This window comes from Anolis sagrei, chromosome 11, assembly GCF_037176765.1.
Source record: "Anolis sagrei isolate rAnoSag1 chromosome 11, rAnoSag1.mat, whole genome shotgun sequence".
Lineage (NCBI taxonomy): Eukaryota > Metazoa > Chordata > Lepidosauria > Squamata > Dactyloidae > Anolis > Anolis sagrei.
The window spans coordinates 15,430,767-15,454,107 of record NC_090031.1 but is presented as its reverse complement, the minus strand read 5'-3'; the positions used below and the strand labels follow the sequence as shown (position 1 = coordinate 15,454,107).

The following is a 23,341-nucleotide window of genomic DNA, read 5'->3' as shown; positions in this document are numbered from 1 at the left end:
TATCCAATCGAGGCGCTATGCCTCCCAGCCAATGGCGGGGGTCGTACCCAATGGCCGGCGGCGGCGCTGTTTGGGGCCCGCCCCCTTTTGCCGGACTAAGCCGGAGAGGGTCAGTCACTCTGAGGAGAGGAGAGGGCGCGGGCGGGCCTGCGCGGGTTGCCTTCCCTCGGGCGCCATGACTTCGGCGGGGCTCCCGGCGTGGAAGCAGGCCATCCTGGAGCGGAAGCGGGCCAAGCTGGCGGCCGGCTTGGAGATGCCTCCGAGGGGCGCTCCAGCGGCGAGGCGGCCCGACTCGGAAGGCAAGCGGGCCGAGGAGGAGGAGGAGGGGGAGAGGCTGGTGGTGGCAGAGAGCCTGGGCCCGCTGAGGGAGAACCCCTTCATGCGGCTGGAGAGCGAGCGGCGGCGGAGGAGGAGGAGGACCAGCGGGCCCAGGGCCCCTCCGCCCGCGCCCAGGCCGCTCTCCCCGCCCAAGCCGCCCCCCTCGCCCTCCTCCGAGACGCCCGCCTTGGCTCACCTGCTGGAGCTCTACGGCGCCATGCCGGGCATCCGCACCATCCGCGCCGACAACATCCTCATCATCGAATCCAACGAGAGAGACGCTGAGGGGAAGCCAGGGGGCGGGGCCAGTGACGTCACCGCCGTGGGCAGGGCCTTGCCGTCGCCCCGCCCCTTTTGGAGGCAGCAACAACCATCCCAGCCACACCCCCAGGGAGGCGGGGCTTCCGACGTCAACACTTCGCCCTCGCCCCGCCCCCTTTGGAGGCAACAACAACAACAATGCCAGCAGGACCCACTCCGCGCCCTCCTTTCCCGAAGTGGCTCCCCAGTCACTGAGATCCGCGCCTCCGAAGTGGTCATCTACGAGCCACGACCACCTGACCCGCAGGAAAAGCAGCAAGAAAAGGAGCCGGACCCCGAACCGGGGAGAGTCAGCCGCCTTCTGCAGAAGTTCGACCAGCGGAAGGGCCCACGCGGGAATAAGGCCTGGTGGCGCGGCGGAGGGTCCACGGAGACGGCGGCGGCGGCGGTGGTGCCAAAGTCTCCCTCGGAAGAGCCCCGCTTGCCCCCTCACTCACCGCCCCACGGCCGCGGCTTCGTGCAAAAGATCGGGTCCAATTCCTTCACGGTGAACCCTCGTGGGCGCCTCCGCCTTGCCAGCCACCCACCAGTCGTAATCAGCAATGGTCCCCTAGAGCCCCAGGAGAAAGAGAAGGAGATTGAGGATGATGGCGACGAGCCCGCCACTCCGCCCAGGAACTGCGGGGCTCCGACCGCCACCGCCCCGACAGTGCCATCTCCGCCAAGCCCTGCTCCCACCGCCTCTCCCTGGAAGCCAAAATCTGACAAGAACCCCGAGGCCCCTCCTGCAAATAGTAGTGCCAGTCCTGACAGCAGTGCCACCATGCTGCCCCGCTCCCTGCCGCCAACGCCGCCACCCCTGGCTTTTGGCAACAACGGCGCCTTCGAGATCCGCCCAGCCCCCAAGCCGGACCTGGCTGCCATCCCGGCGCACGACTTGCAGGCCCAGGCGCTGGCCAGCCTCAGGCTCAACTCCCGCAACTCCTTCCTCTTTGTGCCCCGGAGGAAGGAACCTGCACAGGCCCCCGAGAAGCAGGCCGAGACCCCGGTGCCGGTGACGTGCATCGACGAGGACCTTCTGGAGCCTGAGCCGGGCTCTTTGCCCCCTCTGAGAGTCCTGAGCCCCCGTCTGGAGGGCTTTGACGTGCCCCTCGAGGGCGGCCTGGAGATGGAGGAGGCCGCGGTGGCATCCCTGTGCCCGGTCTCCTTCCCTGCAAAGAATGGCAACACCTTCACTGTTGTGCCCAAAAGGAAGCCCCCTGCAGCCGGGCTGGAGACCTTCCACAGAGCCTGGCTGCCGGAGGAGGAGGAGGAAGAGGAAGGCAAGGCCCGGGCCCCTCACCTGGAGCTGGGCCACCTCCTCAAGAAGCGCTACCCCACCGTCCATGAGATCGAGGTCATCGGCGGCTACCTCTCCCTCGACAAGTCCTGCATGAGCAAATCTGGCTCCCAGCGGAAGAAGGTATTTGGAGGAGAGGCCTTTCTCTCTTCCCTGTCAAGCCTGATGAGTGGCTCTAGTGAGCTGTAAATGATCCACTTCACACTCAGTCTTTGACATTACAGAGTGTCATGATGCCATACAGCAGCATTTCTCAACCAGGGTAGGGGGTCGCAAGAGGGTTTCAGAGGGGTCACCAAGCACATATTTCTGATGGTTTTAGGAACCGCTTTGGCAGAGGAGGGTGAAGATCTCTCTGGCTGTCCGTCTCTTCCTTTTTGAAAACAGAGGGTGAATCCTCCCTCCTGATGCCCACTGTGATTGGCTAACCTCTCAGTTAAGGGGGGGGCTGCTTCTGAGTCTCCAAGTGGTGGCAAGGAGAGCAGGCATGCTTGGCACCTGGCAGTGTGATGTGCATATGTGGGAGGCTGGAGGGAGGCTCATGCTAGCAAGTCCCTTCAAAGAAGGGGAGTTCTGTTTGGGATGTTTGCCCCAATTCTATCAATGGGGTTCAGAATGCTCTTTCATTGAAGGTGAACTATAAACCCCAGCAACTACAACTCCCAAATATCAAGATCTATTTTCCCCAAACTCCACCAGTGTTCACATTTTGCCATATTTAGTATTTGTGGCAAGTTTGGTCCAGATCCATCATTGTTTGAGTCCATAATGCACTCTGGATGTAGTTGAACTACAATTCCCCAACTCAACGTCAATGCCCACCAAACCCTTCCAGTATTTCTGTTGGTCATAGGAGTTCTGTGTGCCAAGTTGGGTTCAATTCTATCATTGGTGAAGTTCAGAATGTTCCTTCACTGTAGATGAACTATAAACCCCAGCAACTAAAACTCCCAAATGATAAAATCAATTGCTTCCAACCCCACCAGTATTCAAATTTGGGCATATCGGGTATTTTGTGCCAAATTTGATTCAGTGAATGAAAATACATTCTACATATCAGATACACAGTGTTCCTTCGCTGCTTTGCTAACTGCGGACTCGCTGTTTTGTGGCTTTTCAAAAAAATAATTTAAAATCCAAGTAGCAAGGGAACACTGTTTATAACAGACTTGAGATCCCCATGCCAGTGGGTAAACAAGGAGGGAAGGAGAAGGGTAGCTCCAGCAAGGGGACGAGGGAGGGGGAAAGAGGAGAGGAAGATAGAGGAGAGGGCGGAGCTATACTGTACATATACAGTATAGCATCCCTACATCGCGGTTTTTCACTTATCGCGGGGTTTCCTGGAATTGAACCCCCGCGATAGGTGAGGGAGCACTGTATTTACTGTATATTCTGGAGTTTAAGACTACTTTTTAACCCAAGAAAATCTTCTCAAAAGTCAGGGGTCGTCTTATACGCGGGGGTCGTTTTATACCTTGGAGTAGCCTTATGCATGGAGTCGTCTTATACGCTGGGAGTCGTCTTATAGAGTGGGTGCTGAAACTTCCAATCCGGATTGGAGAATCTGGTTGCTGCATATTGTGGGGGGAGCTCAAAAATGGCAGTGGCTGCGTCCCTGCCGTTTGCAGCGATTGTATGAAAGCATTAAGGGTGTCGCTGTACAAGTATGATAGAAGAAAATCCATTCATCAGGATTTGTGGACTTAATGCGGTCCCGATGGTGAGGTGAAGGGGCGCCTCACCAGGAAGGTGTAAGTCAAGGGCGGAGCAAGCTGCAAGTGTCCGGGACGCCCGGGGTATGGAAAAAAAAGAGTGGCTCTATGCCCAGAAAAACACCTCTTTTACCCATCTGGCCCGTCCTTGTATCCTATTACCATACCTCCTTCTCTGCCTCTCACATCTCGCTCCTGAAGACTGCAGTGAAGTGGTGCAGGTGCGCATGTGCGAGATCTGAGAGGCAGAGAAGGAAGTACAGTAATAGGAAAATTACCATATTGAAATCAAATCTGATGCTTTTAAAAAATTTATTTGGTGTGTGTTGGAAGAAGGGTAGTCTTATACGGCGAGTATATCCCAAACTATATTTTAACTGGAAAAGTTGGGGGTCGTCTTATACGCCCAGTCGTTTTATATGCCGGAATATACGGGTACATTACGATTCCTAACAGGAGCAAAATTACAGCTATGAAGTAGCAAGAGAAATAATTTTATGGTTGGGGGTCACCACAACATGAGGAACTGTATCAAGGGGTTGCGGCATTAGGAAGGTTGAGAAACACTGCCATCGAGTTATGCCCAAAGAACATAACTGTATGTCTTCAAGACATAGGTGTAAACACACCTAAAATTGGCAAATGAGTGTGGAACAGGGGCAACGTGTTTGTAGATCAGATCAGGTTCTGTCTGGCCTGCCCAGTCCCTTCTGACTCATTTGACTGACAAGAAATGGTCAAAGTTCAGAATAGCTAACTTCCTTGATCTCTTTATTTTCCCGTCCATCTTCTAGTGCCACATCGAGCCAACTTGGCACCTTTCTGGTTCAGATTAGCATTTCTGTGACTTGGAAAAGCCGACCTTCATGTTGGCACAGCCGTGCATACCTGGGTTAGAAAGAGTGGCATTCTTGCATTTATGGGGTAAAGAGGACACCTTTCTGTGCTAATAAAATGAGTCCGATCATGCGCTGCTCAGGGACTGATGGGAAAACAGAGGGACTCTCCTGCACCAGGTGTTACCCTTTGATGTTCATTGAGTCACTCGTGCGGTTGCTATTTTGTGTAATTTATAGGCTGGCAGGAGCTGGGTGGCTGCCGCAAGCAATGGTTGGTGATCTTAGATAATCGTACCAGGTTCCGGTTGAGGCCATGGCTGCCACTTTGCTTCTCGATGTTGACCAGGAGACTGCTGTGTTTCCTGTGAACCTTTCAAGTCCAAATTCCCCAAGTGATAAGATGTCTATAATGGTCCTTGGGGTGGCACTTGCATAATCTGTCACCAGGCATTTACTAAGTGGGTTTCTTGGAACCTTCCAAATCTCTGTACCAGGGCTTGGCTTCATGCCCATTAGCCGCAGGCATTACGGGGCTGTCCCTGTGCCAGGAATGGGTGACAGTGTGACCCAGAAAGAGCCAATGCTGAGATGTGCTTTATAATAATAATGATGATAATATCTATTTACCATATTTATATATCGCCCCTCTCAGCCCAGAGACTACTTGAAGTGGTTTACAAATGGCAACAATTCGATGCCTCAACAGTCATAACAATTTAAAAATATACCAATCATAAAATACTATTAAAACATTAACATACAATATAAAAATATAAAACCATACAAGCCTTAAAACATTATCGTGAGCGTCTCCATATCAAGTCATTATTCAATTGTGTCATCAAGTAGTTTCATTACTTCATATAACTATGCCGTATTTGGGAAGGCCTGCTAAAAAAGCCAGGTTTTCACCTTTCTTTGAAAATTCAAGAGGGAAGGTGCCAATCTTATATCTTTAGGCAGGGCATTCCACAGTCGAGGGGCCACCGCTGAGAAGGCCATGTCTCTTGTCCCCACCAAACTCATCTGCAAGGAAGGTGGGACCGAGGGCAGGGCCTCCCTAGAAGATCTTAACGTCCTAGATGGTTCATAATAACAATAACTATTACTAGCTGTGGCCAACTTTCCCTCCCTTTTTCTCTCCTTCCTTTGCTCCTTCCTTCCTTCTCTCCTTCCTTCCTCCCGTTATCTTTTCCTTCCTCTTTCTCTCCTTCCTTCCTTCTCTCTTTGCTTCCTTCCTTTGCTTTTTGCCTCCATCCTTCCTTCTCTCTTTCCTTCTTTTCTTCCCTCCCTCTTTCTCTCCTTCTTTCCCTCCTTCCTTCGCTCCCTCTTTCCTTTCTTCCTTTTTCTTTCCTTCTCTACCTCTTTCCCTCCTTTTCCCCTTTTTCTTTTCCTTTCTCTTTCTCTCCTTTCTTCCTTCTCTCTTTCCTTCCTTCGGTTTCTGCTTCCGTCCTTCCTTCTCTCTCCTTCTTTCCTTCCCTCCCTCTTTCTCTCCTTCTTTCCCTCCTTCCTTCGCTCCCTCTTTCTTTTGTATTTCGTTCTCTCTTTCCTTCCTTCTCTCTTTCCTTCCCCCCTTTTTTCTTTTCCTTCTCTTTCTCTCCTTTTTTCCTTCTCTACCTCTTTCCTTCCTTCATTCTTTGCTTCTTTCTTTCCTTCCTTCCCTCCCTCTTCCCTTTTTTCTGTATCGTCATTTAGCTATTTTGGGTTTTTAAGTCCTTTCCGCTGTTCTTTGGTTGCGTTTTATGAGTGATGGCCACTTGTTGGTCTGTTAGGGGTATAGTGTCCAAATTTCGTGTCAATTCGTCCAGTGGTTTTTGAGTTATGTTAATCCCACAAACGAACATTACATTTTTATTTATATAGATTACTCAACTGCAAAAGGCCACCTTACTTGGATCTGCACGCATCATTTGAAAATACATCACACAGTCCTAGACACTTGGGAAATGTTCGATTTGTGATTTTTTGATACGAAATCCAGCATATAGATCTCATTTGCTGTGATGTACTGTGCTTTTGTGTCAGTAAAATAATAATAATAATAATAATAATAATAATAATAATAATAATAATAACTGTAGGTTGCTGTGAGTTTTCTGGTCTGTATGGCCATGTTCCAGAAGCATTCTCTCCTGATGTTTCTCCTGCATCTATGGCAAACATCCTCAGAGGTTGTGAGGTCTGTTGGAACTAGGCAAGTAAGGTTTATATACCTGTGGAATGATGTCTAGGGTGGGAGAAAGAACTCTTGCCTGTAGGAGGCAAGTGTGAATGTTGCCACTGATAACCTTGTTTAGCTTTGAATAGCCTTGCAGCTTCAGAGCTTGGTTGCTTCCTGCCTGAGGGAATCCTTGGTTGGAAGGTGGTTATCTGTCCCTGATTATTTCTTGTCTGGAATTCCCCTGTTTTTGAGTGTTATTCTTTATTTACAGTTTAAGACTCAAATTAAAACAGCGCTTTGGTCCAAGATGCTGCTAGAAGCATCAGCAGCCCTATCTGGGCATCAGAAGGAGAAAGGCCTTGAGGCTGCTGCTTACTATTGTTCCACATAGTAACCTGTGTCTTTCTAGAGCTCTTGTGTCTTTGGCCGGGAGGAATTGGATTCCAGAGGCAAACCGAGAATGGGCAACCTGGAAATCCCTGAACAGACTCAGAAGCGGAGTGGGCAGATCAAAAGATAACCTACCTAAAAGAATCCCATACCTTGTGTGACTGTGGAGCAGAGCAGACAACTCTGTATCTGTATGCTTGTCCATTGTACCCTGCCTCATGTACAGAGGAGGAATTGTTATAGGCTACAGACAATGCTGTTGCTGTTGCCCGTTTTTGGTCAAAAGATATTTAGCCGCCTGCACACTTATTTTTATCAGTTTTATACTAATTTATGCAATGCTTTTGATACAAAATAAGTAACAAACAGGAAGGCATGAGCGTATCTGCTAGTTCTGTGGAGGCCTAGATATCTTATAAAGGCACCAGATCCCATTTAATCTTGGAAGTTAAGCAGGGTCAGCTTTGGCCGATTGCCAGCTCCAGGAGATTGCTGACAAATACCTGCTAAGGCAGGCTCTATTTCAAGAGGAAGGATCTGGTAAAGCCACCTCTGAGTGTTAAAGTGTAAAATCCATTAGTTTGTCTCCAGGCATCAGTCTGAGAGAGCCCTCAGTATGAGAAAGCCTCAGTGGGAGAAAATCCCCCATGCATGATATGTCTTTGTCCTTTTGAATGGCTGCCTGAGTGCTGCAAGGTGACTGTACTCACAGGCCGACCAGCTGGCAGTGGAGCACTTTATGGTTCTTATCCAACCAGGAGCACAAGCAGCAGGTGTGGTTTCTGTGACAACAGAGGTGTGTTTGTGTAACAAAGAGAGAATGGCCAGTCTCGGTTTAGCAGCGCGGATTTCCTCCAAATGGGTGTCATTGCCACAACTCTTCCCTGATCAGTCTGACTAATGAGAAACAGGCGGAAGGAAAACAAGAGGGGAAATTGGGGCGTCAAAGAGGATAAGGTGTCATAATTTAGACTCGAAAAATAGGAGTGAAATCTTAAGCCAGCCATTTACTTATGGCTGGAGGATTATTGGACAGATTTTTACTCTAGGACTCCGCTGGCAAAACCTGTTGAGGGAGTGGGTTTATTAACAAAAGCCCTTCCTCATAAATGTACAGCAGAGTAACTTATTAGCAGCAGCGTGACCCAGCACCAGTAGCCCAAAGTGATAAAAAGAACAAAAACACACAGACCAATGCTATCTCTTTCATAAGAGGCTTTTCTTTGTAGTAAAATAATATGGTTGCACTATTTCCAACAACAAGGCTTCCATAACACAAATAAAGTTATTGTCGAAGGCTTTCATGGCCGGAATCACTCAGTTCTTGTGGGTTTTTTCGGGCTATATGGCCATGTTCTAGAGGCATTTCTCCTGACGTTTCGCCTGCATCTATGGCAAGCATCCTCAGAGGTCTGTTGGAATTAGGACAAATGGGTTTATATATCTGTGGAATGGCTGGGGTGGGGCAAGGAGCTCTTCCCTGCTGCAATTAGGTGTGAGTGTTTGGCTAATCACCTTCATTAGCATTTGAAGGCCTGCTTGAACCTGGGAAAGCCTGTTGCTGGGAGGTGTTAATCTGTGCCTGGTTTCTTCCTCTCTGTTGTTTAGCTGTTGTTTAAACTCTAAAATTATAACAGCTAAACAATAGAGAGGAAGAAACCAGGCACAGATTAACACCTCCCAGCAACAGGCTTTCCCAGGTTCAAGCAGGCCTTCAAATGCTAATGAAGGTGATTAGCCAAACACTCACACCTAATTGCAGCAGGGAAGAGCTCCTTGCCCCACCCCAGCCATTCCACAGATATATAAACCCATTTGTCCTAATTCCAACAGACCTCTGAGGATGCTTGCCATAGATGCAGGCGAAACGTCAGGAGAAATGCCTCTAGAACATGGCCATATAGCCCGAAAAAACCCACAAGAACTGAACAAATAAAGTTCTTATACTTCCTTCTTTGCTTCCACACTGGGCTTCTTTCTTTGAACAGAAAAACATCTTTACTCTCACAGAGCCTCCTCTCACACCGAACTTACACAGGAGCTTCACACAGGAGCTTTTTACACACAGCAGTCTTCACACTGGAGCTTCACACACGAGGCCTTCTCATACAGAGGCCTGCCTCACACACTGAGGCATTCTCTCATGCAAGCTTCTCACACTAGACCAAAGCCTACTTCACACTGAGGCCTTTCTCCCACTGAGGGCTCCCTCAGACTGATGTCTCTCTGACACTGGGACGAAGTAACACTGAGGCCTACCTCACTCACTCACAAATAATTCTGCTCCTTTATCTCACCCTGAGTTTTTAAATCATTTTATGTACATGCGGCCCGCTCACTGTCATTATGTTTGGTTTATTGCTTTTTTGTATTTTGTTTATTGTAGTCATATGTTCTGTATTTTTCTGCTGTTGTTTATTTTTGGGCTATATGGCCATGTTCTAGAGGCATTCTCTCCTGATGTTTCACCTGCATTTATGGCAAGCATCCTCAGAGGTAGTGAGGTCTGTTGATCCTCTGAGAATGCCTCTAGAACATGGCCATATAGCCCAAAAAAACCTACAACAACCCAGTGATTCCGGCCATGAAAGCCTTCAACAATATGTTGTTTATTTTATTGTAACTTGTATTTTATTTTATTGTAATTTGTTGTATGGGCTTGGCCTCATGTAAGCCGCCCCGAGTCCCTGTAGGGGAGATGGTGGCGGGGTATAAATAATGTTTATTATTATTTATTATTATTATTATTATTAGCCGTCCCCTGCCACGCGTTGCTGTAGCCCACATGGGGATTCTGTGCGGGAGGTCTGGCCCAATTCTAATATTGGTGGGGTTCAGAATGCTCTGTGATTGTAGGTGAACTATAAATCCCAGCAACTACAACTCCCAAATGTCAAGAATCTATTTTCCCCAAACTCCACCAGTGTTCACACTTGAGCATATTGAGTATTCGGGTAGAGTTTGGTCCAGATCCATCATTGTTTGAGTCCACAGTGATCTCTGGATGTAGGGGAACTACAACTCCAAAACCAAAGGACACTGCCCACCAAACCCTTCCAGTATTTTCTGTTGGTCATGGGAGTCCTGTGTGCCAAGTTTGATTCAATTCCATCGTTGGTGGGGTTCAGAATGCTCTTTGATTTTAGGTGAACTATGAATCCCAGCAACTACAACTCCCAAATGACAAAATCAATTATTTTGAGTGAAGGACATTAATTGGGTTGTTAAGTGTCTTGTGTCCAAATTTGATGTCAAGTTGTCCAGTGGTTTTTGAGTTCTATTAATTCCACAAACGAACATTACATTTTTATTTATATAGATTACCTCACATTGAGACTTTTCTCCCACTGAGGCCTTCTCACCTCAGTGAGACCTCTCTCACACGGAGGCCTTTCTCCCACTGAGACCTTCTCCCACTGAGGACTCTCTCAGACTGACACCATTGTCATACTGAGGCAAACTAACACTGAGGCCTTCTTAGCTACAGGCACCCCTCCTTATATTGAACTGCAGCTTTCGCAGTGTCATTGCATCCATTTAACCCTTTCAGTGCTTGACTCACATTTTTGTAATTAAAAATAACTAATTTTTAATATTTCTGACACTTATTTCCCTCCCTTCCATCCTTCCACCTAGTTAATATTTAATATTTCTGACAAAAATCTCTTTCTGTGGCTGGATCTTGCATCCACGGCATGTGTTTCTTGAGGTTTGGAGTGTTGATAAGGCAAATTCCAGGATTACAACTCATGCTTCTTTGTAGCCTTTGGCATCCACTCCTTCATTCACCTGCCCTTTTTGCTGTGGCTGCCATTACAAGGCTTCCCTCTTGTCCCGCCTGCTGCTATTTATATCCGCTCTGTGAAAAGGAAGAGGGAAACCTGCTGCTGAATGGCCATTGTGCCGCCCTTATGTTCCTTGCACCAAAGCCGTTGCCTTCTGGCTCTGGGCCTGACAGCTCAGGTGTCTGCAAAGGAGGGAGGGCGAGGGCAAGGGCAGCGGAAGGGAGGAGGGCTGGGTGGCATTTGCTCCCTCTCTTCCCAGCAAAAGTGGCCATTGCCAGGGGCTTATGCAGCAGACTGCTGCCTCCGGGGAGGATTAGCTTGGGGAAAACGTAGGAAGATTACTTACAGTGGAGTGTAAACAGCTAAAGCAAAAATACAGAGAGGGAATGTGTTTTTGAAGTAGTGCAGCGTCAGAAATGGTCCAGTATCTCATCAAGTTGGATTTATTTTATTTTTTTGCAAGGAAGCAAGCTCTTATGACTGTTTTTAGACTAACCAATGTGTTCTGGAACCAACTTTTGTGGATTGCAATCGACTTTACCAGATGCATAAAGCGCAAACCTGTCCTCGAGTCTTTGTCCTGGTGTCAGTTGACTCATCTCAACTAAAGCAAACCTATTGAAGCCACTGTTTGATGATGAATCAACACATAGATTTATTTATTTATCGTGTCAGAAGTGAATTGAGGGTACAGTTGTCTATATAAATAAAAATGTAATGTCCGTTTGTGGGATTAACATACTGTATATACTCGAGTATAAGCCTAGTTTTTCAGCCCTTTTTTTAGGCTGAAAAAGTCCCCCTCGGCTTATACTCGAGTCATTATTATTTATTATTTTACTCTGTTTATTATTTTACTCTGTTATTATCATTATTGTCATTAACATCATCATTATTATTACATTTATCATTTTATTCTATTATTATTATTGCATTTATTATTTGCCTTTATTATTGCTGTTATTACATTTATTTTACTCTATTTATTATTATTATTATTATTATATTCTCTTTATTATTATTGGAAGCTTATGTAAGCACATTTACAATGAAGAAGGTTAGAAGGTTAGAATAATGGTTTGATCAGAGTTGTGCAGTCTTATCTTAAATTATAGTTTTATGTAAATATTCAAAAACATTTAACCTACTGATGCCTCAATTAATGTAATTTTACTGGTTTCTATTTTTATTTTGAAATTGCCCCATAGCTGCTGCATTTTCCACCCTTGGCTTATACTCAAGTCAATAAGTTTTCCCAGTTTTTTGTGATAAAATTAGGTGCCTCGTCTTATATTCGGGGCGGCTTATACTCGAGTATATACGGTAACTCAAAGACCACTGAATGAATTGACACCAAATTTGGGCATAATACACTGATCATGCCAACGAGTGACTATCACCCATAAAAACATTGAAAAACACAACAGAAGGGACTTAAAAAGCTAATATATATATATAAAAAATACCAGGCATGCACAACTCCATATATATATACACACACAATCACACATATAGGCACATATACACAAATATATACACACAAACATATATACACATATAATAAATAAATAAATAAATAACATTATTTATACCCCACCTCCATCTCCCCAAGAAGACTCAGGGCGGCTTACATTAGGCCAAGCCCAACAATCACAATAAAGCAAATATACAGCATAAAATAATACATCAATAAAATATAATGAAAATAATTAAAAAAGTACAAAATAGGCACACAAAACAATATAAAATCACAATATACACAAATATATACACACTCAGAGCATATATACACAGACTGGGCCACAGCAGCGCGTGGCAGGGGGTGCCTAGTAATCTATATAAATACAAATGTAATGTTCGTTTCTGGGATTAACATAACTCAAAAACCACTGGACGAATTGACACGAAATTTGGACACAATACACCTAACAGTCCAACGAGTGTCCATCACTCCTAAAAAAAACACTCACAAAACCCCAGCGTAGCAGACTTTAAAAAAACCCCAAAACCCACCATATAGACATGTACACATACACTCATATACGTATACACATGCACACATTCGTATATATATGCACACAAATATACACATATACACACACATACATACACACACACATATATACACACAAATATGCATATAGAAAAGCACACACATATACACAATATGTGTGTACACACACAAAAACACAAATATATACACCTATATATATATATATACACACACACACAAACATACACAAATATATACACACACAAAACACATATACACAGACTAGGCCACAGCAACGAGTGGTAGGGGACGGCTAGTGTATTTAAAAATACAAAGTTAAAAACTTTGCATTATACTAAATGTCCTTTGACCACTTGGAGTGCCTTTGGTGTCTCTGTGAGAAGGTCGTCCATTGTGCATGTGGCAGGGCTCAGGTTGCATTGTAGTAAGTGGTCTGTGGTTTGCTCTTCTCCACACTCGCATGTTGCGGACTTCACTTTGTGGCCCCATTTTTCAAGGTTGGCTCTGCATCTTGTGGTAGCAGAGGGCAGTCTGTTCAACGCCTTCTAAGTCACCCTCCTGTGTGCCCAGGAGGGAGTCTCTTACCTGGGATCAGCCATGGATTGAGGTTACGGGTTTTAGCCTGCCACTTTTGGACTCTCACTTGCTGAGGTGTTCCTGTGAGTATCTCTGTAGATCTTAGGAAGGTATTTCTTGATTTAAGGCATTGGCGTGCTATCTGATATCCTAACAGGATGAGACAGAGATGTCACTGCCTTGGTCCCTTCATTATTCTCTGGCAAGTTTTATAAGCCACAACGGGCAGGGGGTCTAGAGCACTTGTGGTCGCCCTCACCACCCTGCGAGGGAAGAAGAAGAGCCGGGAGGGGGGCCATCCCTACTCTGCGGAATTTCACTTATCGTGGGTGGTCCTGGAATGTAACACCAGGAATAAGTGAGGGAACACTGTATCTAGTTAATAATCGGAGGTGGTTTGTTTACTGTGTGCTCCATCGTGTTGATTTTGGAGGGCTGGTCAGCATGGCATGCTTTGAGACCAAACCCAGGAGCCAAGGTGACACCAGAGGCTCCTTCCCAGAGAGCAACAGGACTAGAAACACTCTGGCGCCACTTTTTGAAAAGGGGGATTTCCACAAGGAATTGTGCATGCATCGTCCAGTGCTGTATTTCCTGGGTGAGGCTGCATGTTACGTGGAAGGCGGGGTGCGTCAGGAACTTTATTTGGCAGGTCATGTGACTTTGTCCAAATATACTTAAAATTTGCATATTTTGCTTGCTAAGCGGAGACTTAATTCCGCTGGAATGAGAATGGTACCCAAGGCTTGTCCTAGAGGCAGGGATGCAACCAAGCCACCTTGGTTGTATTCAGTTGTATTCTGCGATAAGTGAAAATCCGTGAAGTAGGGATGCTTTATTTATTTTAATATTTATACATTATTTTAGTAGTTATATTCTACTAATGTCAAGGGAAACCTTTTCCTTTACCTTATAAACAATCCTTCAGGGTTAACCCCGCCACTGAATGGGAAGCCACGAGCACTCGTCCGCTTGCACACGTGCATGTTTTGCAGCACCTGCTGCACACACACACTCCAGCCAGCACTGCCTAGCTGTGGGCTCCTGGTGGCAGCTCCTCCTCCTTCCCTCTCTCTTTCTCCAAACGGACCCTCCTCCTCTTCTTTCTCCTCCTCCCTTTGGCCCCAAGCTCTCCGCTTCTCCTTCGCCAGTCAGAGGGCACAACTTGAGTCTTTCCCAGGGCCATTTGTACAGTGTTCCCTCACTTATCCACCCAGTCAATGCCTCCGGATACACTTCCGGGGCTGCAATGGTGCAGTAGGCTGCACTTCGTGACCAGCAGGCCTTCCCTGCTGCGCCTCAGGCCCGGCCTGCACACCAGCCTCTCTTTCTGAGGCCCGTAGGTTGCCAGATTGAACCGCTCGCTGTCCACAACCGCGTAAATAATGTAATATAAATGTTTTACATTAATATTTATTTTAAAAACCGCAAAACAGCAAGTCCGTCAAAAGCGAACCACGAAGTAGTGAGAGATTACTGTATATGGTAATTGTTCCAAGCTCAGAACGTGATCGTTGCAGATGTGTTGTTGGTTATTTTTATTTCGTATCAAAAGCATTGCAAAAATTAGTATAAAACTGATAAAAATAGAAGGAGCACTGGTGGCTAAATATCTTTTGACCAAAAATGGGCAACAGCGATGGCATTGTCTGTAGCCTCCAACAATTCTTCCTCTGTGCATGAGGCAGGGCACAGTGGACAGTCATACAGATGCGGAGTTGTCTGTTCTGCTCCGCAGTCACACAAGGTGTGGGATTCTTTTAGGTCGTGCCATTTTGCCAGGTTGTCTTTTGATCTGCCCACTCCACTTCTGGGTCTGTTCAGGGACTTCCAAGTTGCCCATTCTTGGTTTGCCCCTGGAGGAAGACCCTCCGTCGTGGGGGGCCATCCAGTTGGGATTTCCTGGTCTAGCTGCCCATAGGGATACCCTTGCTGTTGCTGGGGGGACTCCAAGAGGAGTAGTAATTCTCATAAAACTTTTCCTTGATTGGAGTCTGCTGGGAGGAGGCTGGTAGCCATGTAGTTGGTGGCTTTCACAGTGTTCAACCTTATTTCTCTCACATTTAGCAGCAACTTCCCATCACACATTGGGGGGGGGGGGGCAATGCCAGCTAGCTTGTAGAGTTTATCAACAGGTGTAGGTTTAAGACATCCTGTGATTATTCTGCATGTTTTATTCAACACTGTTTTCACCTGCTTTGCATGGGCAGACCTATGCCAAACAGGGCAGGTTGAGTAAGAAAATATTACATTAATATTTATTTTTAAAAAACCATGAAACAGCAAGTCCGTGAAAAGCAAACCACGAAGTAGCGAGGGATTACTGTATATGGTAATTGTTCCAAGCTCAGAGCATGATCATTGCAGGTGTGTTGTTGATGCCAAATCTGTTGGCTGTGTTTCTGCACAGGAATGGCCTCATCACATGGAGCAGAATAGAGCTGCCGCAACGTGCTCTCCTCTAACGCCTTCCCTGTCAAATGGCTCCAGGGCTGGACTGGAGGAAGGCTGCCACTGAGTTAAACACCAGGCCGAAATCAAGGCAGGCCTCGGGAGTGGAATTTCAGCCAGAGGCGGCAACCCCTTTGCCTCCTGGCTGCAGCTATTGAATGTCCCTCTCAGTAGGTCAGCAGCCTCAGAGCAATGGTGCAGGAGAAAACTATCATCCTGGTGCTGATTTTGTCTTGGTGGCCCCAAGTCCTGGCCACAGTGCATGTTAATAGCCACGGCTGGGGCTGAACAAGCTCAGGCCAAGACTGGGGTGACTGTCCTGTTAGAGACCTGTATTGCAAAAGCAAAACAAGGAGGATTGGCTTTGGCTGAGATGGCACTGGACCTGTTGGCATTCAAAGGGGAGAGGCTTGGGCTTGCTAATGAAAAGGCTTTGTTTATCCTTTCCTCCCTGGAGCAGCCCATTGGTTTGAATGTGTGTTGATATAAGAATAAGGCAATAAAACTGAAAGATGGGTGGAAGAAGGTGTGAACAGGAAATGAAGTAACCCAGTCTTATCGAAAGAGGGAAGTGCCAGGCACGGTTTGGCTTATGCTCCTGGCCGATCTCTGCAGGCTCTTGATATTTCATGCGTGGGTTTGAGGAGAAGAGCACAGGCCCTTGTCCCCACCCATTGCGGACTCACTTGGGTGGGGGCATTGGATTAGCACACATCTCGGGGGTCTCTTCATAATTTGACGAATAGAAGGTTTGTCTTGCTTTCATGGCCATGATCTGAGTGTATTTTCAACCTCTTTGTGTTTGGGGCTCTTCTGGAAGGCCGGCTTTAGCACAGCAGGTTAATCACCAGCTCCAGCTGGTCAAAGTGGTCCCTGGTCAAGGGGTTCCTGGTCAAGGGGTCCCTGCCAAGGTGCCCCTGCTCAAGTGGTCCCTGTTTAAGTGATCCCTGGTCAAAGTGGTTTCTGGTCAAAGTGGTCCCTGGTCATGTGGTTCCTTGTCAAAGTGGTCCCTGGTCATGTGGTCCCTTGTCAAAGTGCTCCCTGCTTAAAGTAGTCCCTTGTTCAAGTGGTCTCTGGTCAAAGTGGTCCCTGTTCATGTGGTTCCTTGTCAAAGTGGTCCCTACTCAAGTGATCCCTGTTCAAAGTGATCCCTGTTTAAGTGGTCCCTGATCAAGTGGTCCCTGGCCAAAATGGACCCTGGCCAAAGTGGTTCCTGGTCAAAGTGGTCTCTGGTCATAGTGTTCCATGTTGAAGTGGTCTCTGTTCAAAGTGATCCCTGTTAAAGAGGTCCCTGTTCAAGTGGTCCCTGGCCAAAATAGACCCTGACCAAAGGGGTCCCTTGTTAAAGTGGTCCCTGGCCAAAGCAGTCCTTTGTCAAAGTGGTCCCTGCTCAAAATGGCCCTTTGGTCCGTGGTCAAGTGGTCCCTGTTCAAGTAGTTCCTGTTCAAGTGGTCCCTGATCAAGTGGCCCCTGCTCAAAGTGGTCCCTGTTCAAAATGGTCCTTTTTCAAAGTGGTCCCTGGTCAAGTGATCCCTAGCCAAAGTGGTCCCTGGTCAAAAAAAGGTTGGGAACTACTGGTTTAAGATGTATTATAAGGTGTGCAGTTCCTTCCCAGGATATTTTGAGCCCCTTTCCGTCACTTCCTGGCCAAAAAGCCCTCAGTGACACATATTCTAAATCTCCTTGGAGCATCCCCAAAGTGGTCCAGCAGTGTCCCAGATCTTCCCCGTCTTTTCATTCCCTTCCACAGAGAAAAGGTGGGCCATTAGTATTCATTCAGATTTGGAGTTGGGTGGCTCTTCTTGTGGGATGTTTTCCCGAGTGGCAAAGCGGATGCCCTTCTTGCTTGTTACAGATGAAGATTTCCTTCAACGAGTCCAGCCTGCAGACCATGTTTGAGTACCCTTCTGAAAGCTCTTTGGTGGAGGAGGAAGAAGAAGAGGAGGAGGAGGAGGACGAAGAGGAAGAATACGCCACGGAAGTGGATGAGGCCCCGCTCGCACTCTTCATCCCTCGCGCCACCGGTACCAGGCACCCAAACACCACCAACTCAGGTAGAGCTCACAAACGTAGGAAAGGAAGGGCCCGGATATTTTTTTATATTTTCCTTGTTGGCTGGAGGAATGGGACACCATCAAAGCCTTCCCGGCAGATGGCCATCCAGCCTCTGCTTAAAGATTTTGAAAGATGGAGACGCTATCAATTCCATTGGAGGTTCTAAGAATCCTATTAATGCTATTCTAATAATATAATATAATGTAATGTAATATAATATATCATATATACATATAATATTTAGAATATTATAATGTAATGCAATATAATGCTACTAATAATAATATGATATTATAACTATATATTTATATTACATGTAATATTACTAATAATAGTACAATATAACGGAATATACAATATAGTAATATTTAATACTGATATTGTTCTATGCTAATAATATAATATATTGTATGAAAATATATCTTGTAAGCCGCTCTGAGTCCCCTTTGGGGTGAGAAGGGCAGCATATAAATGTCGTAAGTAAATAAATAAGAATCCTAGAGTGGGAAGAGAAGTCCAAAGGCCATCTAGTCCTATTCCCTTCTGCCAGGCAGGGAAAGCACAATCCTATCCCCCCTGACAGAGGGCCATGAAGTCTCTATATAAAAACCTTTGCCACATGAAAACCTTTCATTTATAGTTCTTAAAATATATGATTTGTAAGATCATGGCATACATTTCCAAGATTTTTGTCATTTTCCATTACATTTGAAGGACATCTTGGGTAAATGGGCTTATTAACTAAAGACCCTCTCAATAAATGCACAGCAGAGTAACTTATCATCAGTAACACTAGTAACCCAAAGTGATAAAAAGAACAAAAACGCACGGACCAATGTTATCTCTTCCATAGGAGGCTTTTCTTGATAGCAAAATAATATAGTTGCACTATTTACAACAACTAGGTTTCCATAACACAAACAAAATTCTTTACACTTCCTTCTTTGCTTCCATGCTGGGCTTCTTCCTCATGCAGATAAAATAGCTTCACTCTCACAGAGTCTCTTCTCACACTGAAGTTACACAGGAGTTTCACACAGTAGCTTTTTACACACAGCAGCTTCACACAAGAGCCTTCAACCTGGGGCTTCTCTTCACTGAAGCTTCTCACACCAGGTCTTCTCAAACTGAAGCCTACTGACACTGAGGCCTTTCTCCCACAGAGGCATTCTCACACTGAGGGCTCTTGGACTGAGACCTTTCTATTGCAATGGGTATGAATATATGAAACATCTTCTTTTAGACCAGGGGTCCTCAAACTAAGGCCCAGGGGCCAGATACGGCCCTCCAAGGTAATTTACCTTGCCCTCACTCAGGGTCAACCTAAGCCTGAAATGACTTGAAAGCACACAACAACAACAATCCTATCTCAGGCCCACACTTCCCATTGAAATACTAATAAGATTATATTTGTTTAAATTGTTCTTCGTTTTAATTATTGTATTGTTTTTAAGTGTTTTTTGCATTACAAATAAGATATGTGTAGTGTGCATAGGAATTAATTAATTTATTTTATTTTTTTCAAATTATAATCTGGCCCTCCAACAGTTTGAGGGACTGTGACCTGGCCCTCTGTTTAAAAAGTTTGAAGACCCCTGTTTTAGACAATACATTCTTGAGCAATAATTAATCGATTTGCCCCAAAGAAATGGAAAATTGTTGTTTCCATTTGATGTTTGATGTTTTGTCTTATGTCTGTTATAACAGGCTGTGCTTTTTATTTAATTTTAGTTTGTTACGTTATAATTCGTATTTATGTGTTGGGTTGTATACATTTTGTTAGTATGGATGTATTGTTGTATTCAGGCATTGAATGTTTGCCTTTTATGTTTGGAATCCAGCCTTAGTCCCTTTGGGGAAAGTTGTTGTTGTTGTTATTATTTTTATTGAGGCGAACTAACACTGAGGCCTTCTTATACTGAGGCCTACAAACACACTGAGGTCCTTCTCCCACAGAGACCTCTCACAGACTAGGGGCTACTAAGCTACTGGTTGAGTCATTGCATCTATTTAATCTTTGCAGGATTCAACCATCTTCTTTACTATCCTCCCTCCTTTTCTCATGAAAGCCATTTGCTTTTCCCTTGTAGGTTTATCCAGTTACACCCCAAAGCACTCCCTAGAATTTGGCAAGTGGCAGGAGAAGCATCAGGAGGGTGCGCCTCCAAGCCCAGGGGCCTTTCCACAGGATGCTGACCGGATTGTCCTCCAAGACATGGTAAGGCCTGCTTCTGTATCATTTCTGGAGAAGAGCATGGGGTAGAGGGGAAGGGGTCAAGGGGCACACCTAGCAAAAACGCCACGTAATGTGCAACGGGACGGTTCCCAGGTTCAGGAAAGAGCAACGGTGAGACTGGGATGCTGTGAGTTTTCCTGATTGTCAGGCCATGTTCCAGAAGCATTCCCTCCTGATGTTTCACCCACATCTATGGCAGGCATCCTCAGAGGTTGTGAGGTTTATATACCTGTGGAATAATGTCCAGGGTGGGAGAAAGTATTCTTGTCTGTTGGAGGCAAGTGTGAATTTTGTCATTGACCACCTTGATTAGCATTGAATGGCATTGCAGCTTCAAAGCCTGGCTGCTTCCTTCCTGGGGAAATCCTTTGTTGGGAGGTGAAGCTGGCCCTGATTGTTTCATGCCTGGAATTCCCTTGTTTTCAGAGTGTTGCTCTTTATTTACTGTCCTGTTTTTAGAGTTTTTTTTAATACTGGTAGCCAGATTTTCTTCATTTTCATGGTTTCCTCTTTTCCATCGCAATTGTGCACATGCTTGTGGATTTGGATAGTAGGAATGTTCAGGAATTATGTGTTTAATATAATATAACATGCATACATATATGTTTGTGTGTGTGTGTGTGTGTGTGTATGGAATGGCCTGGACTACAATTGTTGGATTATGTGATTTTAATGGTTTATATTGATATGTTTTAATTCCACATTTTAATGTTAAATGATGTCATGTTTTATAATTTAATTTATAATTGTATGTTACTATTGTTATCTCTGTATGTGAGGCATTAAAATTTTCCATAATTCTGTTAGGAACCGCTTTGAGTCCCCCGTTGGGGTGAGAAAAGCGGTATACAAGTGTAGTAAGTAAGTAAATAAATAAATTTCAATGACTTCTCCCAACAAAGGATTCCCCCAGGAAGGAGCCAAGCCTTGAAGCTGCAAGGTGATCAGTTGCAACATTCATACTTGCCTCGGGCAGACAAGAGTTCTTTCTCCCACCATGGACATTATTCCACAGATATATAAACTCCATTTTCCTAGTTTCCAACAGAACCCACAGCCTCTGGGGATTTTTCTCTATGTGTGTGTGTGTGTGTGTGTGTGAGGAGCGACTTGAGAAACTGCAAGTCGCTTCTGGTGTAAGAGAATTGGCCATCTGCAAGGACATTGCCCAAGGGATGCCTGGATGTTTGGATGTTTACCATCCTTGTAGGAGGCTTCTCTCATGTCCCTGCATGAGGAGCTGGAGCTGACAGAGGGAGCTCATCCGTGCTCTCCCCAGATTGGAACCTGCGACCTGTCAGTCTGCAGTCCTGCTTGCATGAGGGTTTAACCCACTGCACACCGGGGGGCAGAAATAAATATATTTCAATATCAATATTATATATTATTATATTGTACTACACCATTATATTGTAATAATTATTAGTAACATTACATGTAATATAAAACATTAATTATAATATTGTATTAGATTAGTAGTATTATATTGTATTACATTATAATATTATAAATATTATATGTATATACCATAAATTATATTATATTATTAGTAAAGAACAGGAGAAGAAGTAAAGAAATATAATATATGATATAGTATATTAAATTATATTATTAGTAAAGAACCTGGAAGAAGAAGAAGAGCAGGCTCCATGCCTTTCCTCTTGTCTCTTTGCAGCTCACCCCGGCCGACACGGACAGCCTCTCGGACTTCAGTAGTGAACCTGCCCTCTACTTCTGACTTCCCAGCCTCACTTGGTGCTGAGCAGAGAGCCCCGCGGAGGCCTTGGGTCACTCCAGAAAAAACTTGGAAGGGTTGGGCTGTCTTTTCCAGGGCATCTCATACTGACAGCGGATGCTTGGAGGCAGCTGACCTCTTTTCTGCCCGTTGCCTTAATAGTTCAGCTTTGAAAGCAAGTCTCCTTGAAGGATGCAGCTCTGAGCAAGTTGCTCTCCCGATGCTGCTGCTTTGGGTTCGCTTGGCATTCAGCATTCGAACGGGCAGTTGAGTTGGTGCTGAGTCCAAGCAGACCTGCCAGGGACTGTGTTTGGACTCCTTTGGTGCGCAAAGCCTGCATTGGCGAGTTCCAGGAAAGGACAAGAGCGGTCCTTGGTGTCTCTGAAGTGGGCATAGCCAAAGGCCGGCCCTCCTGGGTCTCCTTACATTCAGGTGCTGTAACAAACATGACATCAGTGAGGGCCTGTGGCAGCGTGGACCACTTCTCTTTGGAGCTGGGTGCTTGCAGTGTGGGTTTGCACCCATAACCCATGTTGCAGGGCTTTGGTAAACAAAAGGGCCGGGAGTAGTTGCTCCTCTGGGTAGTTTGCTCTCCTCCGCCCCAGTAGATGCCCCTCTGTGGACACTGGCCAAGCTCTTGTCCAAACACCTCCAAGTCTGTATCTGGGGAGCAGTCCTTGCCTCCAAAGCCAAGACCACTCCGTTGTTGGGTCAATCCCACTGATTCTACATGGGTCTCCAGCCCATTTCGTCCCCATTTTGCAATAATGTCCTCTTGCTTCCACGTTCTCCAGAAACAGCTGAGCTGATGATCAGCAATGTTGTTGAGAATATTCAGGTGGTGGAAGCAGGATTCAGTACTGTAGCCTTAGTGCCCCGTTCGCCCTCAGTGCGGGAAATTCAGTCGGCATCTATGCTCTGCCTGCCGACTCCCAAAGACCCCGATTTCTGCTCTGAAACCTATTGTGTGCGTATTTCCTTCTATTAGTATCTGTCGAATCAAAGCTGATTTCTCTGTGGTGGGTTGTAAAACGTTCTGTATTTTTGCACTTGATAACAATAACGACGATGATAATGTATTTGTAGGGGAAGCGTGTCTGGGGAAGGGCCTCTGCCCCGCACGCTCAGCCGGGTCTGGCTGGAGGGGCCAAAACGGCGGTGCAGGGGCCCGCTTCCCCCACTCGTTTCCTCCCTTTGGATGGTGTCACTTTGTGCTTCCAAAGCTCATTAAACTACACAAGTGATTGCTTCACAACAGGCTGCTTGTGGCTTTTTTTGGTGCTCAAGTCACACAAGGGTTTTGAAAAGATACCGGGGCTTAAAAGGGAAGGGACTGTCAGAAATATTAAATAATAATAACAACAACAACAACAACACTTCATTTGTAACCCGCTACCATCTCCCCAAGGGACTCGGTGCAGCTTACATGAGGCCAAGCCCAAATACAACAATACATACAATAAACAACA

General features: G+C 45.9%; 1 protein-coding gene across 1 annotated transcript; it reads left to right on the top strand.

Moving 5' to 3' along the window:
- The first annotated feature begins 167 nt into the window (after positions 1 to 167).
- Positions 168 to 23,127, top strand: TPRN (taperin). The gene is made up of 4 exons (XM_060757269.2): positions 168 to 2,041; positions 17,702 to 17,900; positions 19,992 to 20,119; positions 21,813 to 23,127. Exons 1-4 carry the CDS (start codon positions 176 to 178, stop codon positions 21,873 to 21,875), a joined length of 2,256 nt encoding a protein of 751 aa, XP_060613252.2. The 5' UTR covers positions 168 to 175; the 3' UTR covers positions 21,876 to 23,127.
- The last annotated feature ends 214 nt before the right edge of the window (positions 23,128 to 23,341 follow it).